The 21,009-nt window shown below is 40.2% G+C and overlaps 1 protein-coding gene across 1 annotated transcript in view; it reads left to right on the top strand.

Moving 5' to 3' along the window:
• The window catches only part of LOC130917512 (26S proteasome non-ATPase regulatory subunit 8-like), a 46,045-nt gene extending 41,528 nt beyond the window's left edge, over positions 1-4,517 (top strand). The window contains exons 6-7 of the mRNA XM_057838990.1: positions 4,064-4,175; positions 4,242-4,517. Coding sequence (XP_057694973.1) covers positions 4,064-4,175; positions 4,242-4,379 — 250 coding nt within the window. The 3' untranslated portion in view covers positions 4,380-4,517. The remainder of the gene's footprint in view (positions 1-4,063; positions 4,176-4,241) is intronic.
• The last annotated feature ends 16,492 nt before the right edge of the window (positions 4,518-21,009 follow it).

Below are 21,009 nucleotides of genomic sequence, written 5' to 3'. Positions count from 1 at the left end.
ACCAGCTATGGGAGTGAAATTTCATGTGCTCGGTTCTTTTAGCAAGTGGAATACAATGAAGGGGTGTGCGAGTCCGAATCTGTTAATATGTGATTTTATATAGGGGGCCTGGGACACCCTAATATATATATATATATATATATATATATATATATTACCTAAAAATGCCGTTACGCTTGATAACACACATCACTTAACTCATTCACTCCCAGCTATTTTCATCAGAGCAAGGCCCTTCGCTCCTGGCCGTTTTTTCCGGATTTTGACTGATTTTGCAAGGCCCACAGAAAATTCTGTTCCATTGCTATATAAACATGGAACCCACCAAAAGAAAGATTAGACTCTCTTCTTTCAGCAGAAAGAAAACTAAGTTCATATCTTTTTCCATTCTTTAGAAATCAGCATTAGAAGATAACTTAGTTTGAGCAATTTCTGATGAAAAAACGGAGAAAATGAGCTTTTTGTAAACGCATACATTTCAAACATGTTTGACTTTAACACGGCTATTTTTTGCTTCAGTGACATCCCAAACATCTGGATAATGTTTTCCTTTTACAAAATAACATGAACACCCAGCCAAATAGAGGTTTTGATAGCAAAGTAGCAATTTATTCACACATGACTACTGAGAGATGACGGTTTGTCGCCGAGATGACGCCGTTGTCGCCACGTCAGCCGTGTAAACTTTTCCCTCATCGTTGTCTGTCTCACAAAGATGGACTGTTTCTGCGAGGTCTGCTTGGCGAGCCGCTTTACTGAGGATCTCACTCGTTTTGCGCAGTCGTCCAACGCCTGGCCTTCCAGGCGTCCTCTCGTTGTTTTGTTCGTCGGAGCGCCACCTGGCATCGTGCCGCCAGCGCTCCGACCATGCTGCCCGGCCGTTCACTGTTGTTGAATCGGGTTGCCTGGTCTTGCAAAATGCGCTACTGCCCTCCAGTGGCCAGTTTTATTGCTTTAAAATGGGTTTAGAGTGTTGTTCTTTGTTTGTCAGATACAGTGGAAGGTATATATGCTTCTTATTAAAAAAAAAAAAAACGCAAAAGAGGTATGAATAGGTTTTTGAGACGGTGAAGCATTTAAAAATAGAACGTATTTATACGTTTTTGGGAGCAAATGAGTTAAAAGTTAGGATTTTTTCCCCACGTGTTTCAATTGAATTTCTATTTGTGTCAAGCCATTTTTAAGTTCTAGTTAAGTTTTAAATTAGTCTAAACTGTAAGTCCTGATAGGATTTTGAGTTTTTGCAGTGTTCAAAATAAAAGTATGATACAGGCTGTATTGGAGCACATTAGGGACCAGTGCTACTTGGTGTTTTATCCAGCAATAATGACTACTGCGCTAAAATTGATAGTTAGCATTATTAAGTTTTTATTTTACACCCTCATCACTACACAATGCTATGTTATGTTAAAGCCTGTATGTAAGACACGTTAGCCACGCATCGACAGTGGTCATAATTAATAGAAACCTAGCCCTCCGCAGGGCTAACGTTACGTGAGCTAGTAGTGACAGTAATGTTAATCTTATTTATCAGCGCTTAGTGCTCTACTGCTTTAAGATGGCGGCTGTTTAGTAATGCTGCCCAGACGCGGCCGAGTCTGTCATTTCGCATCTAGTTCAACATACATGTGATCTCTGAGACGCATCAGACGCTACCTGCTACCAACGTAGCATCGTACGGGCTAGTATTTAGCAACGTCGGCGTCGTTTGTAGTGGCTGTCGGCTGCAGTAAGTTTTTTTTTTTTTCTTTTTTCCCCTTATTCCACTCCGCACGTGACATCAGCGTGTTGTCCCGCATTAAAAGTAGCCCGAGCAAAACGGGATGCTTAGAGCTGTCAAAATAAACGATTACTCGAGGTGAATAAAATTACTCGGATCAGTTTTTAAACTCGGGTTACTCGAGTTGCTCGAGTATTCGTTTCAGCTCTAGTCACTTCCTGTTGATTTTGGGTTACTGAGGAGGAAGTGAGTCGGTAATGAATAGGCAGTGACTCAAACTCAACAGGAAGTGACATGTAAATGCCCCTAAAATTGGAACTGGTTTCAGATCAACAAACGTTCTTTAGCCCCCTTTGGCGGTCAATGGAAACCAATGAGTTTTTTTTGGCGCAGTTCATGTCATCTTGTTGATTTTCAGTCACTTCCTGTTGATTTTGGGTCATTTCTGGGCCACTTCCTGTTGATTTTGGGTTACAGAAGATAAAGTGCCCCAGTAATGAATAGGCAGTGACATGTGCCGGTTATTTTGAGATATCTGGTCTTAAAAAACTTTGCTCCATCGAACAGGATTTTTATTTTTCAAAACCTATTAGCAAAAGGAAACATAAGTATATTGTTAAGGTAAAATAACTTTAAAAAAACAACAGCAATATTCTACATAAAATTATTAAAATAGATTCAGTCCTTTAGGTGAGCCTAAACCCACAGCCATAGCTCAACATTATTACCATCAGAACAAAATAATTGAATTATTTTCCATAAAAAGCACATGTGTATGACTCGTATCATGTTTTGCATTATACACACACACACTCTTTCTTGACACAAGACTGTTACCAGAGAGAAAAACCCCCCCACATGTTTTACAACTGCTAGACGGACTAAACGCGCTGGACGTTTAAACGTTCATGACCAATGTTCCCTCTAATTTTTCATGTGTCTGAGCAGACACACAAGCTCCCTGAGCAAACTGAGGAATACTGTGAGCAACATCAGATGTGTACGCTGTGGCCACACACGAATATCACACCTGTTCAAAACCTTGGATCACAGCAAGTTACATGGCTTACTAAAATAACAAAAATACAGCAGCAATTTGCAAGTTTTGGAGGGAATTTTCTGTGGGCCTTGCAGTCAAAATCCAGAAAAACAGCCGGGAGCGAAGGGCCTTGCTCTGGTAAAAATGGCTGGGAGTGAATGAGTTAAGATGGCGGCGGGGATTCCCCTGGGGGGCGGTGGCTAGGGCAAGTGAGCAAGGGCTCATTTACACCGCGATTGAAACGCAGTCCAGTTGGGAACTTGACACTTCATGAAATAGTGGTAGGCATTTTGATTTATCTCTGAACATTTTTTCCCCCAGTCATTGTGTGATATAATTATCAGTAATTGCAAAACAAGTAATAAACATATCAAATTGTCAGTAAGAGTCTACTTGCATTGTATCTTCCGAGACTAGTCAGTTAGGGCTACTTGATTGCAGGCTGGAGGCCAGACGGGGGAACGATGGCGGCTGACACATTACAATCAGCCGCCTTCATAAGCCGTTATTGCTGCTTGTCGCCAAACCACCACTTTCGGCATACCCGTCAGTCACGTCCAGCATTCAGATATTTGAATTCCCCGTGCCTGATCTCGAGCTGTACCGTCGCCTGATTGACCGCTCGTCAACTTTTGACAGCTACGACCCGGCGTGCACGTGCGCTGCTCCGAGCGTTGTGCGAAATTGAATAAACGTTGCATACTAGCAGTTATTTTTTTCTGCTTTGGTGTCCACTTCCCAGCGCATCCTAACATCGTCGCTGAAATGTTGAAAACAAAGACTCAATCGAGGACCCAGGGAGAAGTTTTTCCGCTTGACTCTCACAAAAGATGTCCAAATCCTTGCACAAGAAGGGTTTTGGGCCTCTCAATGAGTCTCGTGCGTTTGTGTGAGTAATTAATTGGTCCACATCGAGATGGCATGACGAATCCCGCGAGTAAAACCCAGAAAATGATTGCAATATATGGCGGGGATAGCCTGGTATTCATATGGACTGCTGGCGAGATCTTGGAGGAAATGACGTCATCAGGTAGCAGCGGGCAGCGAGGCGTGTCCCTCGTTGCTATGGTGTTGTTATGGCATTTACTCAAAAACTACACAGTCAATTCAAAAAGTTTTTTTTAGTAATGTGAGTTTTGAGACAGTCAGTGATGCATTCAGGCCTAAAACTTTAGCTCATCCGAAAATCTCTTAAACAGTGATGCCATTTGAAAACGATATGCGCCTGCCAAGAATCGCTATATCGATAGCCTATCACGATATATCACTATTTCGATATTTTGTCTCACCCCTAATTTCCTCAGGGACGAGATCGCCGGCTGCATCGAGAAAGCGTACGAGCAGATTCAGTTCACCGAAGCCACGCGCGTGCTTTTCTTCACCTCGTCGAAAAAGATGACCGACTACGCCAAGAAGGTTGGTAGTTCTGCTCGTGCACGAAATGAACAAGACAGCGAAAACTCGGATCACGTTGTTTTTCAGCGCGGTTGGAGTTTAAACGCCGCCGGTGGCTACTCGTTCAGCAGTCAGCAGCAACGCACGGAGGAGGTTAGCATTCCATCTACGGAGCTGGCGCAGCAGGTCATCGAATACGCCAGGCAGCTGGAGATGATCGTCTGAACACAAAAGCTTTCACATTACTATTGCCCCCCCCCTTTTTTTTTTTCTTTTTTGTAACTTTACTGTGTTTTTACAATGACACACGTCTTGTAAAATTCAAAGTGAACTTCTTATTGGAATTAAACAGATTTAAAAGTTTTTGTTTTTTTCTTCTTGCATTTAGAAGCATATTGACTGCTCGCAAATATTTTCACCTCGTTATCAACATGAATGAAAAAAAAAAAATCCAAAATATACAGGAGGTAACCCAAGAATGCCCTGAAATCAACAGGAAGTGTTCTTAGTGTACCCTAAAATTAACAAGACCTGGAAATGCCACAAAAAGTTAACTGTAAATGCCCCCAAAAGCATCAGAAAGTGACCCAAAATCGCCTCAAAACCAACAGGTACCCAAAAATCAACGAGAAGTGACCCGAAAATGCCCCCAAATTAAAAGGAAAATATCAATGAACAAAATGTGATATGGAAATCTCCCCAAATAAACCAAGTGAATCAAATGCAACAGGTAGTGACGTGGCAAAGCCATCAGAAAGTGACTCAAAATCACCTCAAAACCAACAGAGAGGTAACAAACATCAACGGGAAGTGACCTGACATGCCCCAAAATCAGGAGGAAGTGACCTGTAAATGCCTTAAAATATGCAGGAAACTGTGTAAAATGTACAGAATAAACCCAGATTGCCCTGAAAATGTACCCTAAAATTAACAAGAAGGCACCTGGAAATGCCACAAAAAGTGACCTGAACAGAAGTGACCAAGAAGTGACCTGGCTGTAGATGCTCCGAAATCAAAAAGTGAGCCAAAATCAACAGGCAATGACATGGATATGTGCCTCAAATAATCAGAAAGTGACCCAAAATCACGTCTGAACCGACAGAAATCAACAGGAAGTGCTCCGAAAGTAACAGGAAGTGATCAATGAACGAGAAGTGACTCAGAAATTCCCCAAAATCTACAGAAAGTGAACCAAAAGCAATTGGAAGTGATATGGCAATCCCACCAAAATAGATGGGAAATGACCCAAAACCATCAGAGAGTGACCCAAAATCACCTCAAAACCAACGGAAATGTACCCAACATCAACTGAAACTGATCTGAAATGTCCCAAAATCAAGAGGAAGTGACCAAAATTTACACTGAACCCATAAATGTCTTAAAATATACAGGAAATGATCCCAAATGTACAGGAAGTAATCCCAGAATGCCCTGAAATCAGCAGGAAGTGACCTAAAATTAGCAAGGAGGGACCTGAAAACCACAGGAAGTGACCTGTAAATGCCCCGAAATCAACGGAAAGTGAACCAAGCTCAACGAGAAGTGACATGGAAATGCCCCTTGATTAATAGGACGTGATCAATATACAAAAAGTAGCCCAGAAATTCCCCAAATCAACAAAGTGAATCAAAAGCAACAGGACGTGATATGGCAATGCCCCCAAAATTAGAAAGAAATGACCCAAAATGACCTCAAAACCAACATAAAGGTACCCAACATCAATGGGAAGTGTCCTGAAATACCTGAAAATAAATAGGAAGTACCGGTAACCAAAATTTACAGGATGTGACCCGTAAAATTTGCCTGGCACGGCCAGACTGTTCTCCCTGTATTTTTCAAACACTGAGAGAAATAGTCTGGGAACCATCCCATTAACGGCCTCTCGAGCAGGTACAAAATAAATCAACAAATCGGATTCGTTTATTTGCGTGACGTGTTCTTAACGAGCAACGTCACTCTTGCGCGTCGGAAGTCCTCTCCTTAACAACACAGACGGTGAACAGGAGAGCCGAGAATATGTTCCAATCCACGGTAAGTTAAGTTTTAAATGACCAAAAACAAATCGACACGAGTCATTGACAACAGTCCGTCTCGCGCTAGCCATGTTGAATAAACTCCGCTCTCCTCGTATGTTTACTTCTGCGCTCTAGTCCATCGTCCTGCCCTCGTCGTTTTACTAACGTCACGTCTGCCCGTCGCTGATCGGTCCACTCCGCTGTCTGTTTGCTGTGGCTTGCTCCGCCCTGGAAATTGTATCCGCTGAATGGTAGCCAGACTCAATAGACCCTACTCACCTACGTCACAAAATGACGTGTCGCTGTATCCGGCCGCCATATTGTCCGTATTTTTTAGACTTATTCTCATTGTTTTCAATTAGTCGTGCAAGTTCTAGAGCAATTCATGGAAGTCCCGGTGTTATCTGACGCTGTAAACTCATTGGATGCGTTGCATAAAAGGCGTTATGTGGAAAAGCTTCAGTTTATCTATTCGCCAGATCCATATTTGATGCCTAAATCGATGTTTTTCGACCCGCTGTCTTCGCCGTCTCTGCCTGACATCTGCTACCCTGATATTTACAACTATCATGTCCACACAAAATCAGCCTATTCTCACGAAAGTTTGAAAAACTTTAAGAGCTTGGAGGCTTATAAATACTTCGTTGCTGGTTGGGTGAAACAGGTCCTCGTCCGTCCACGAAAATTCGGCAGGAATCTATCTTGTGCTCGGGAAGGTGAGTTACGAAATTTTCAATTCAAAATCTTTTGTTCTTGCTAACATCCACTGTCAAGTCTAATGTATTTCATGTCATTTGTCAACGGACCTAGGGCTTTTAATGTTTATATGGTTTAGCGATAGCACTCTCACTACATACATATATAATATGTAATAAATATGAAGTGCGATAGCACTACTCTAGATTGTCCCTAGTTGAATTTATTTTTTGGCTTTTGACCTCAATCGTGAAATTGTAAATTAATTGTACGACAACTGTCTGATTACCCCTTTATAATTATATATTTTCAGGTAGTTCATTCACAACGTCTGAGTGTATGTTGTCGGCGATTAGCCTAGCAATGATCTTAATTGTGGTTGTCAGCCCAAAACTATGGGGCGCCGTTTGTAAAGCAGCACATGCTCAAAATTACGACATTTTCTCACATTTAGCGCCACACATTGTTTCAAACGTGGTGTGAAATTTTTAGTCACTTTTTTTTGCACATTTACAACATTATTTAGCAACTTAAATATTTATTTTTAAATAAGTTTTGGACCTGATTGTTTAAATCCAGAACTAAATATTTAATTTAAATCTTAAATTTATATCCTAAATGCTAAATCTGGAAACGGTTGGAGCTAAATATTTAGCTAAATATGCAAATTCACATGACTGGAGACCGGAAGTAACAAAATAAAAGCTGGTGGAGCAGCTCAGACTGTCTGTTTACGTTACTTGAAAATGAATAAAACCTCCTCAACGGTGGCAGTCTGCTCTTGGACATGAGCCATTGTGATAATAACAGTATATAGGTAAAATACATATTTAGGAGAAACTATTTAAAGAGTATTTTGTGTGCTCCAGCTTTTATTTTGTTACTTCCGGTCTCCAGCCATGTGAATTTGCATATTAAGCTAAATATTTAGTTCCGACTGTTTCCTGATTTAACATTTAGGATATAAGTTTAAGATTTAAATTAAATATTTAGTTCTGGATTTAAACAATCAGGTCCAAAATTTCTTATTTAAAAATGAATATTTAAGTTGCTAAATAATGTTGTAAATGTGCAAAAAAAAGTGACTCTAAAAATTTCACACCATTTTAAACACTGTGTGGCGTTAAATGTGAGAAAATGTCGTAATTTTGAGCATGTGCTGCTTTACAAACAGCGCCCCATACAAAACCCTCTAAATATATGGCGGAAAACACAGACAAGACTGAAAAAGCAGTTTCTGCTCTTGCACCCCTCTGTAAAAGAAACTGCTGTATCTTAAGCCAAAACAACTGTTGCGTTTGGTAGAACAATATGTCCATATGCTGCAATAGCAGATTCATGGCGCATGAAGTCCCCGAACTATTTTTGATTTTTCCGTTTTACCCTGACAACCCCCGTATACAGACGTCGCGCAACCGCTTTTGTTGACATCTAGCCACAAAAAGAATATAAGTAATTATATTTATTTTTCAAAATGTCTGTCGTTTTTAGCTTAGAATCATTAATTGATGTCTAAATTTTAGTTAAAAAAAAAAAAAAAAAGCGACTTTAAAAAATTATTCACACGCATATTTTAAACTTTTAAACGAATTACGTCACACTGAAAAATTTGGCGTTTGTAAAAAAAGTCACGGATATCTACCTCATTACTATCGCTTAATTGTATTTTTTTTTTTGTTACTGTCGCATTTTCCCCGATATGTTAGATGATAAATAATTGATCCAAAAAAAAAAAAAAAAAAAAAAGAAACATAAGTTTAAAAGGGTAACTATATGAAAAAGAAAATCTAATCCACTCCTTGTTGTCTGCGATTTCTGCATCGCAACCCTTGTTATATCACCATGTTTCACCCATAAAATAAAATTTTAAAAAATCCGGCTGTGGCCTTTCACAGCTGTGTCTTGACTCTCAGTGATACATGCCTCATGGAGTTTTTGGACCGAAACAAGGCAAGTACGCGATAATATCTCGTTAAAATCGTGGCGTCTTTAATTCTGTTCTCGCATGTTCTCGCCTCCAATTAGGGTTTTGCTGTTTAAAAAAAATATTTTTTTAAAAATGCCTTCCTGTTCAAAATTTTTGTTCCCCCAGAAAATTAAGATTTTAAGCTTTCCAATGATGTATCACACATGCATATTAGACAATTTTGAAAGTTGGCTAAATTGGGGGTCTCAGAGCGGAACTTTAAGTCACCTGAGTGTTTTCCGCCATATATTAAATGCATCTTACCAGATATAAAATGACTACTACATAATCTGTGGTAATCGTTTGGAGCCCAGTTTTCTCGTCGAATTGCAGCAGTCCATCTCGCTCTCCTCTCCGGGTCTCTCGGAATCCGGTAGAACTTCAAGTCTCTCCGTCTTCTCCGTCTATCTTCTCTGTTATTGCAAAAGACCGCCACACACGCCTTCACCATTTTGATTACTAATGTTAACGAGCAGAAAAACACGCCATAATAGAAGGAATTTACGTAGCGTAATGCATCAACAGTGACGAGTTGACGGACAATATGGCGCGGGGGCGTGGCTGTGACGTCACGTGAGTAGGGTCTATAACTGGAACAATGGTGAGTCTGGTGTACCAGGCAACCGTAAAATGACTTCAAATATGCAGGAAATGATCTAAAATGTACAGGAAATGTACCTCTGATACACCCTCTGTCCTATATAGTGCACTGGTTGAAAGGCTATCAAGTCTTCTTTTTTTTTTTTGTTTTCCTGGGACTACTTGCTAGACATATTTGATATTTGATTGAGCAGAGCCTTTCTGCAAACACATTGCAAGATGACAAGTGGCGGCAATTGGCATTCTTTGTTGAATATACTGCTTGACCTGAGAGATTAGCTGTCGACTGCTGGGTATAATGTGCCGAGCTCCTTTGTTCAAATTTCTCCTATACGCCTCATAACCACAGGAAAAAATGGCTCAAATTTGTACATTGTTTTGAAGAAAAAGCGTTTTAGAACTGCAATTTGAGTGTGAAGGAATTGTGTCTGTAATTCAGAAGGACTAAATCGGGCATGGAGCATGAATTGTGGTCATTGTGTCTGAACTACCAAAAAATGCAAACTTTTGAGGATACCAGTATCGTCGTGGGTGGGGGTGGGGGGGTACGGCACTAAAATGGTGGTATTGGTATCTGCGAGTTTCAACAATTAGGGCGCCAATACCATTTACACTATCACTTGAATGCAGTCTTCTTTCTCCTGACACTCACTACACTCTGTTGTGTGATGACACGTGATCACTTTGCATGCTAAACAGCTATCGCTATTGGCCTGCTACAGACCAAGGAGAGTGGGCCAATAGCCGCTCTTAATTAATGCCTGGGCAGCTTGTTCATATGGAGGAAAAAGAAACCGGGAGAAGAAATGTCGGTAGTCTGTGAATATTTAAGCAAAGTAATTCCGTCGAGTACAATGGCTGCATGCAAGATTTGCGGCCTGAAAGTTTCGAGAGGTGGACTTAGATCGGCCAGTTTCAATACAACAAACCTGATAAAACATTTGAAGATGAAACGTGAATGAACACAAAAGAGTTTGAAGCTGCTGCAACAGCAACTGCTACCAGGAGAAAGGTGGCTTGACCGGAGCAACAAACCCTGGCCAGTTCACTTCATCTACTTTACTTGCATTGTCTTTTACTGAAGGAAATGGCGCTGTAATTTGAGACCTTTTTCAAAGGTTTTAGAGTTTAAAAAATAGAAATAGGGGACACCCCCCTCACAGCCAAAGCCGTACAAGCGACAAAAAAAAGGGACATCCCCAAAACTCCTAAAATGCATAGAAATGTATCTATATATACAGTGGGGCAAATAAGTATTTAGTCAACCACCAATTGTGCAAGTTCTCCTACTTGACCTGTTATTGTCAACATGGGTAAACCTCAACCATGAGAGACGGAATGTGGGGGAAAAAAACAGAAAATCACATTGATTTTTAAAGAATTTATTTCCAAATTAGAGTGGAAAATAAGTATTTGGTCACCTACAAACAAGCAAGATTTCTGCCTGTCAAAGAGGACTAACTTCTTCTAACGAGGTCTAACGAGGCTCCACTCGTTACCTGTATCAATGGCACCTGTTTTAACTCATTATTGGTATAAAAGACACCTGTCCACAACGTCAGTCTGTCACACTCCAAACTCCACTATGGCCAAGACCAAAGAGCTGTCGAAGGATACCAGAGACAAAATTGTAGACCTGCGCCAGGCTGGGAAGACTGAATCTGCAATAGGTAAAACGCTTGGTGCAAAGAAATAAACTGTGGGAGCAATTATTAGAAAATGGAAGACCTACAAGACCACTGATAATCTCCCTCGATCTGGGGCTCCATGCAAGATCTCACCCCGTGGTGTCAAAATGATAAGAAGAACGGTGAGCAAAAATCCCAGGACCACACGGGGGTACCTAGTGAATGACCTAAAGCAGTGCTTCTCAATTATTTTCTGTTACGCCCCCCCACGGAAGACGTAAATGTTTCGCGCCCCCCCCCCAACTCTGCCGCCACTGTAAATAGTATCATTTGTCTATAATATTACTATTATAAGTACACCTCTGCCTCACATTGTATCCTTTTTTTTCTATTAGAGAAAATAACAGATCAACTTATAAAGTATAACTTTATTAACATTGTTTTGTTTGTAACAGAAAAGACGTAACGCGCATCAATTTGCCTGAATTAAAAAAAAAAAAAAAAAGTCACATCCAAACTGTAAAAATACACTCACGGTACATTTTTGAACATTTGATACTGAAAAATAAAATCAGTAAATAATAACAAATTCAAATTGATTAGAAACATTAACTCATGAGGACAATATGCCCAAAAAATTGAACGAAAAAACAAAACTGAATAGAAGAGAAAAAAAAAAGTGTCTTTGGACAGAAGGACAGTTTTTATTTTCGCTGCTCGCTGCTCCCAGTATCACCTCCTGTTTGCAATGATGTGGGGTTATATTGCACTGAGCATGCTAACAGTGATCACTGGTTTACTGATATAACACTAACAAAGCGGGGCGATTGTTTGCAATATTCGGCACGTTTTCGCTGAAAAACAACCAAGCGGCTTATCAATGAGATTGGGGTCTAATGTCTTTAAGTGGCGTCTTAATTGATTTGGCTTCCGGCTGTCCGCTATAATCATTTTTAGACACAGTAAACCAGGGGTGGGCAAACTATTCCACAAAGGGCCGCAGTGGGTGCGGGTTTTTGTTCATACCCATCATGAGGACAGCTTTTCACCAATCTGGTTTCTTACAAGTGCAATCAGTTGATTGCAGTCAGGTGCTCCTTGTTTCCACTGAAACCTCATTGGTTATACTGTGTGTGCTGAATCAGTTGGAACAAAGATCAGGACCCACTGCGGCCCTCGAGGACTGGTTTGCCCACCCCTGCAGTAAACAGTGGTCTTTCCTCGTCTACCACTGTATTAAATGTCAAAGCCAAAAGGCGAACGGCCCGAAAAAAATGCATTTTCGGAGGCCGAGGGAGAACCGTAGGTGAGGGAGGTCGTCGTGACGATCCCAAGCCGAAAATGGCACTTCTCGGGCGAACACGTGAGAACCGGAGAAGACAGTGGGTCGCTGCGTGAGTCCGGCCGGAAAACGGCTTTCGAAAACGACGCACTGTTCTCCAGCTCTTCATGAGTCTCTTCCATGTGCTCTTGCTTACTTCAAAAATACTGCGTGCACTGTGAAAATGAGAGCGCCACTTCCACCCACAGAGTGGATGTGCAAGTACACTTTATTCTAGTACGGCCCAAAAAAAAGCATGTTCCCCGAGGTCACACGCGCCACCCCTGGCATCGCCCCACTATTTGAGAAGTACTGACCTAAAGAGAGCTGCGACCACAGTAACAAAGGCTACTATCAGTAACACAATGCGCCGCCAGGGACTCAGATCCTGCACTGCAAGGCGTGTCACCCTACTGAACCCAGTACACGTCCAGGCCCATCTGTGGTTCGCTAGAGAGCATTTGGATGATCCAGAAGAGGACTGGGAGAATGTGTTATGGTCAGATGAAACCTAAATAGAACTTTTTGGTAGAAACACAGGTTCTCGTGTTTGGAGGAGAAAGAATACTGAATTGCAGCCGAAGAACACCATATCCACTGTAAAGCATGGGGATGGAAACATCATGCTTTGGGGCTGTTTTTTCTGCAAAGGGCCCAGGGCGACTGATCTGTGTAAAGGAAAAAATATGAATGGGGCCATGTATCGAGAGATTTTGAGTGAAAATCTCCTTTCATCAGCAAGGGCATTGAAGATGAGACGTGGCTGGGTCTTTCAACATGATAATGATCCCAAACACGCAGCCAGGGCAACAAAGGAGTGGCTCCGTAAGAAGCATTTCAAGGTCCTGGAGTGGCCTAGCCAGATCTCAACCCCATAAAAAGTCTGAGGAGGGAGTTGAAAGTTTGTGTTGCCCAATGACAGCCCCAAAACATCACGGCACTAGAGGAGATCTGCATGGAGGAATGGGCCAAAATACCAGCAACAGTGTGTGAAAAGCTTGTGAAGAGTTACAGAAAACGTTTGGCCTCCGTTATTGTGATCGTTCATTCGCTGCTACCCTTCCAGTTCAAATGGATTGGACGTCTACAAGTGATAAACTCATTCCAATTCACAGTAGAAGCTTGTTTTTCTGTTTATTTTTTTGTTGTAGAATATCCCAGCATGATTTCCTGAACAATGTATCGATAACCGTTCTATCGCCATATCGTCAGATCATCATTATCGTGAGCTTTGTATCAAAAATTGTTTCGTATCGTGAGGTACCAAGAGGGACCGCTCCTACCTGTAAGTACTCTAAAATTAACAAGAAAGTGAACCAAAATTAACTCATTGCCTTCCATTGACAATAGACATCCAATTCATTTAAACTGGGAGGACTGCCTATAAATGCTCATCTTTTAGTGCGGTTAACAGCACTGGCTGTCTCATTCATTTTGACCATTCAAAATGAATTGGGCGTGTAGCGTCGTCAATGGCAGCCAATGATCGAAACGAGTACCATATAAAGGGTTAAGCTTCGTCCTTCACTCTTGATTTTTCATCGCGCGCCCTTCGATCAATTCCTTCCTTCCGACCCACTTTCTATTCATGCATCATTAATCCTTCCATTACTTGTCTGTTTTCCATCCTGTTTTTGAGAGTTGTTTTCATTCTCAGACCTTCCATCGCAGCATCTTTTACTTTAGCACCTGTTCAGTACTGCTTCAATCCACAGTCCTTCATTTAAATGCCCCGTAGGAGACTTGTTTGTCCACCCTTTTGAAGTTGCACCTGAACACGACACACTCCATTGTGTTTGCGAAAAGGACCGAAGTATCTGTACTAAAATGTTGTATTCGTCATGAGCGTAGGTTTCGTCTCAATATTGGTAGGGACGATATAATGGCATATCCTGAATGTACACTTTATGCTGGGGACGGTACATTAATAAAACCAAACAGATTTTGTAAACGGGGGTCAGGGCTACAATTCTCACGACATAGACATAATAATGGCGTACCGCAGGCAGGCTATTTTTAGACCGTGACGTCGCATCGTAAAGCGGAAGTAAAGCCGAAGTGGGAAATTATAGACCCGCCCTCTCATAGACCCAACGTAATTAGTGCTACTTTTCTCCGGTAATCTTTCAAAAACGAACATTCCGATCACCCATTGCTTTTTTGGAACTTGTAGAAACGACTCTAGACATTACGACACTTGAAGGATGTTTTCTTCATACGTTTCCGGAAACCAAAAACTCGGGAGGAAAAAATGTGAAGACCGAATCAACTTGCACGGACTTTGACACCAGCTCGGCGAATCCATTCACGTTTCATATGCAGTAAACATTATGTTGGGTTGGCATTAGAGTTGTTCCGATCATGTTTTTTTGCTCCCGATCCGATCCCGATCGTTTTAGTTTGAGTATCTACCGATCCCGATATTTCCCGATCCGATTGCTTTTTTTTGCTCCCGATTCACTTCCGATCATTCCCGATAATTTTTCCCGATCATATACATTTTGGCAATGCATTAAGAAAAAAATGAATAAAACTCGGACAAATATATACGTTCAACATACAGTACATAAGTACTGTATTTGTTTATTATGACAATAAATCCTCAAGATGGCATTTACATTATTAACATTCTTTCTGTGAGAGGGATCCACGGATAGAAAGGCTTGTGACTGTATATTGTGACTAAATATTGCCATCTAGTGTATTTGTTGAGCTTTCAGTAAATGATACTGCAGCCCTGCCCCAATGCATGATGGGAAGTAAAGCCATGACTGTGCGTCGTGCTACCAATGGATATATCTTCTCTGCTTTGGGAAATAACTTAAAATGTTAATGCTTCCCCACATTTCTTCCCTTGATATTTCTAATCATAGTGAGAGGGATTGCAAGGTTTTAGCCAACTGAAGAAAGGCTTCAAAGGCTGCCAAAATTCGCTCTACTCATTTTGTGCTGCGTTTTATCTCTTGATATAGGTAAAAGCGTCATTACAGATTGAGCGCGACAATGAGTGAGAAGGTCGTGTAGCGCATATATTTAATAGTGTTAAATATTTTAACGTGAAACATTTTTTAATAAAATAATTGCTGCTGTTATCGGGATATTTATGATAACCCTAACTTAAGCCTAAATTAAAGACTCTGGATGAGTGAAACATATTACGTCTGTAACGTCAAATACAATTAGAAAACGATTTAATTAAAATATATACTGTATATATTAAAAAAAGGCATGGCCGATATTTTTTTGCCAATTCCGATACTTTGAAAATGACATGATCGGACATCTCTAGTTGACATGGTCTTTCAGAGGACAAAGAGGTAAGCCATTTTTATATTTTTAATAGGGCTGTCAAACGATCAAAATTTTTAATCGAGTTAATTACAGCTTAAAAATTAATTGTAATTAATCGCAAACCAAACCATCTACATAATATGCCATATTTTTCTGTAAATTATTGTTGGAATGGAAAGATAAGACACAAGATGGATATATATATTCAACATGCGGTACATAAGGACTGTATTTGTTTATCATAACAATAAATCAACAAGATGGCATTAGGCATGTGCCGGTATGAGATTTTGACGGTACGATAACCGTGAGCAAAAATACCGCGGTTTCACGGTATCACGGTATTGCAATCATAGCTCCAAAATTTTGAGATGTATGGGTTTTCCAAAAAAAAAAAAAATAAAATAAAAAAAAAAAATTTCCATTGAACAGGATTTTTTTTCAAAACTTATTTGCAAATTGGAACATGAATATTATGTGAAAATAATCAAAAAATAAATATTTTAAATATAAAATTCAAATATATAGAACCTAGACTATACCCACAGCCACAGCTCAAGTTGCTCAATATTAGAGTAAAAAGAAAATAATTGCTATAAAAAAGTAAAAACACTTCTAAATAAAATTAAAAATATATACTTTATGACTTTTCTTTTGTGTGTGTGTGTGTGTGTGTGTGTGGGGGGGGGGGGGGGGGCCTCAAGTGAAGTTTCGCGATTTTCAGCCACTGTGTCAACTCTAGTCTACATGATGCCATGCCTTTGTGTTAAAAAGAACAAAAATTTAATAAGTTAATAAGTTAGTTAAAAATTTATAAGTTAGTTTTATAAATTAGTTAAAATGTAAATACTGTTGTGGAAAGGTTTCATCTAAAAAAAAAAAAAAAAAAAGTGAGGAGTGAGACCTCCCTCTCCCAATTAGCGATCTTTGACGCGCTCCTTTTTCTTCCCCCTTCATTCAAGCTTGTTTCTCACTCAGCGGCTGAGAGTTATAAAACCTCGACAAAGCTGCTCTCCCAGCTTAGCTTAGGCTAACATTCGTCTTTGTAAGTTTTAGTTAGTTTGTATATTGAATTTGAAAGGAAAATGTGTGTTTTGTTTTTGGCGAACTTTTTAATGTTGCTATTGCTATCCTGTTGAACCGAATCACACGTGGAAAAATACAATTGTACAACGTTTTAAATGTATTCATTTGTATATTTCACTACGATTTGAGAGCTCAATAAATTGAAGAAAAGTACGCCTTGTGTTTGGAGGGCTTCTTTTGGGGGTTTGCTGGCTGTTTAGCTGAATAGCATCACTGACACTCACGGCAACAAACGGGAAGAGTGAGCGCTGCCGCACCAAGTCACTTCGGCTGCATTTTGGCACATGAAAAATAGCGAATACCGTACTAAGGTGTGACGGAAAATTTTAGTGGTTTTGAAACCGCGACGTTTTCACACCACGGTAAACCGTGAAACCGGTAACCGGCACATGTCTAGATGGCATTAACATTATTAACATTCTATTAAAGCGATCCATGGATAGAAAGACTTGTAGTTCTTAAAAAATTTTTTTAGTACAAGTTATATAAATTTTATATTAAAACCCTTCTTAATGTTTTCGTTTTAATAAAATGTGAAAAATTTTCAATCAAAAAAATAAACTAGTAGCCCGCCATTGTTGATGTCAATAATTACATAATGCTCATGGTGCTGAAACCCATAAAATCAGTCGCACCCAAGCGCCAGCAGAGGGCAGCAAAACTCCGCAAAACACATTTAACAAGTGGGCCTTTCACTCAACTGTCATTTAAATCTGTCTGAGCTGATTAAGTGCGTTAATTGCGTCAAATATTTTAACGTGATTAATTAAAAAAATTAACGCCCATTAACGCGATAATTTTGACAGCCCTTATTTTTAACTTGTTTTTTTAGCGTAATGTTGTGCCGTACTGCTTCAGTCTGACAATAAATGACCTGAAAAGAATTACAATGGTATCTGACTGCCACTGTTACCGTTTCTGTTATATATACAGTAGATAGAAAAAACAACTTTTGTCAGGGGGAAGTGTAAATAAATTATAGGATTAAGATGTGTTATCAATGAAAAAATTAAAAGTGTTCGTTGGCTGTCACTGAGTAGCATTTGCGATCGCTACACAAAGCTAACTAAATTACCCCCAAGAACGGTCAGACGTAGGACAACCAGAGGATATATAAGAAAGACAGGGCTGATGGTAAAGGATAGGTTGTTGAAACAGGAGAATGTCATTGTCAGTCGCGTCGATAAAAAAGCTAAAGCTATGCTTAGGTCGGCTCCTTTTTTTCGTCTTTTTCAGCCATCGACACTAAAGCCATCTCTTTAACTCAGTGCTTCTCAATTATTTTCTGTTACGCCCCCCCAAGGAAGACGTAAATGTTTCGCGCCCCCCCCAAACTCTTTGCCGCCACTGTAAATAGTATCATTTGTCTATAAAATTACTATTATAAATATGCATCTGCCTAACATTGTGCCCTTTTTTTTTCGAATAAAGAATAAATGTAACCTAGATCAACTCATAATAAAGTCTAACTTTATTAACATTGTTTCGTTTGTAACAGAGAAGACTTGACGCGCATCAATTTGCCTGAATTAAAAAAAACGTCACATCCAAACTGTAAAAATACACTCAAGTAGGCCTGTCGCAATATGCAATAATTCCATTTATCGCGCGATCAATAAAAATGAAGGCGGTAATTTTTCCGCTGCGATTTATTGCCTCGCATGCACGTGCGTGCGGCAGACGTGCTGTTAAAAGTTCGGATTCCACATTACCAACTGCGCAAAATGCATCTTCGTTCCAGGTCCGGCAAAAACTAGCGTCGGTGTAGGTTCACTATGCTCTTCCCCTCACTATCCTACAGGTGTAGGTTCACTATCCTTTTCCCCTCACTATCCACTCGCTCTCGCTATATGATCGGCCGAAGAGTCGAAATGCTCTCCCGTGAAATGCCTGTTTAAAAATGTTCGCTTTGTTACTTCTTGTGTTCGCTTTAAAGTGCCCATTTAAAAAGGAAAAGCAATGGATGATACTCCACACAGAACGTATTATTGACAAATGTTAAAGTTGTATAATCATATAGCGAGAATAAGGAACGTCACTGACAAGCGCAGGCCCCCACGAGTGCTTCATCCATCGCTTTTCCCTTTTAAATGGGCACTTTTAAGAGAACGCAAGAAGTAACAACAGGAACATTTTTAAACAGGCATTTCACGGGAGAGCATTTCGGCTCTTTGGCCAATCATATAGCGAGAGCGAGTGGATAGTGAGGGGAAGAGGATAGTGAACCTACACCGGCCGCGTCAGTGCTCCGGAGTGACTGTGGACCATCTATGGCGCGCCGGTGTTGTTGACGTGTGGACGCTCCCGTCAGGAGTGACATTTCACGTGGGCCGGCTGTTTTTCGGCACAACGAAAACATTGTTACCGACTTGGCTGCTACGGACAACCTCGCTTTGACAACGAAGAGCTGAATGAAATTAAGAGCGCTGTGCTTCAAACTCGTCCTGTTTATGAAAGTCGATTGTCATATGCTGGTGTTGTGTAGTAATGAGCAGACGTGACTTCAGCCGCGATTGCTAACTTTTTCAATGCGCGCACACACTAGATATCATGAAATGGCAAACTAGATGTGCTACGTCCCATGCCATTGGCTATTTGAGCCCAGAGTGATTATGGGACACGTAGTCCGTATACTACATCGATGAATTCTAAACTGTCATGACTGAATGAAAGTTAAGACGGCCAAATCAATCCATACCAGTGACTGTAGATAATGTTGCAAATACTGTTAATTCAGTACGTGACACAGATGGATTCGGACCAAAAATGGGATGTCTTGCTCATGTAGTAAACCTAGCTGCTAAGAGAGCTGTAGCAATCAACAATGTGCCCCGCCTCACTTTACAAACAGTAAAGATTGTTCTCGGCACTTTTATACAAAATTTTTTCAGATCAGTACAGTAAGTAGTAAGCACATAAATAATATGCACTAAAATGCGTGTCTATGTGATGGCAATTTAATTTTTGCTCGTTAGCAAAAAAACAACAAAAACGAAACAAAAAATATAATTGTTATTTTTTTTACAGAGCATTAAATGTATTGAATCGGATCGAAAATCATGTCCCCCGTATCAAAAATTGTACCGAACCGTGACTTAACAGTATCGTTGCATCCCTATGGAACGCCATTGCAGAAGCTATGACGGGAAAAGTTTTCATTTGCCTCAATGCTTAAGTTATTAAGTGCCTTTTTTTTTTTTTTTTTTTTAAACACATTTTATTTATTCTGTGTTCCGGTGCGGTATCAATATTGTTGTTTTTTACTTAAGAGGCATGGTCTATTGTTTTTAGTTGTGATTTCTTAGAAAGTTTTTTTAAATTTAACAGTAAATATTCATCGCGTTTAAATGGGTACACTTGATCTATTAATATATACTGTATTCGCACTGTGTTATTGTAAATTGGTTTAAAAAAAAGGGGGCGCAATAATATCGCATATCGCAATAATTTAGGAGAATAATTATCGCACACTAAAATTTGTTATCACGACAGGCCTACACTCAAGGTACATTTTTGACCATTTGACACAGAAAAATAAAATGTAATAAAATCAGTAAATAATAACAAATTCAAATTGATTAGAAACAATCACTCATGAGGACAATATTGTGACATATTTATGTCACACTGCTGTTGCCATAGTGTGCACTTCCTGTGGGTGTGGTATTACAGTATGAAAAGGAATCTCTGTTATGTCTCTGTGACATATATGCTGAGAAGCACACTGAATAAAGACGTATTGTTCCATTCAAGTCTCGACCTTACATGTACTTAGATCAAGGAAGTACATAACAAAAGCCCCTGCACAACTCGTGTCATACAATGGGCCCCAATTTGTGTCAAAAGAAATGGTTGAATTCCTGCAAGCCAATGGGGTTCAACACATTAAGTCGGCTCCCTATCACCCGGCAACCAACAGCTTGGCAGAGAGGTTTGTGCAGACCCTCAAACATGCTCTCAAAGCATCACAAGGGCAAAGTACACTCCATCAGAGACTACACGAATTTCTCCTCAAATACCGAACATCTGTGCACGCAACAACCAAAGTATCGCCAGCGAGCCTCATGTTTTCTCGAGAGATATGAACTGGCATGGATCTTCTGAAACCACCAACCCTGAGCGAGATTGTTGAAATGGATCAACGGAAGCAAGTCAAGTACAGAGACCTGCATTCCAAGAACCGGGTTTTTGCACCTGGTGACTCTGTTATGGCCCGGAGTTACCAGAGTAAGGAAAAGTGGGCCCCTGCCAC

Source organism: Corythoichthys intestinalis, chromosome 6 (assembly GCF_030265065.1).
Source record: "Corythoichthys intestinalis isolate RoL2023-P3 chromosome 6, ASM3026506v1, whole genome shotgun sequence".
NCBI lineage: Eukaryota > Metazoa > Chordata > Actinopteri > Syngnathiformes > Syngnathidae > Corythoichthys > Corythoichthys intestinalis.
Note: the sequence above shows the minus strand (reverse complement) of the source record. Positions and strands in the feature narration are given on the sequence as shown.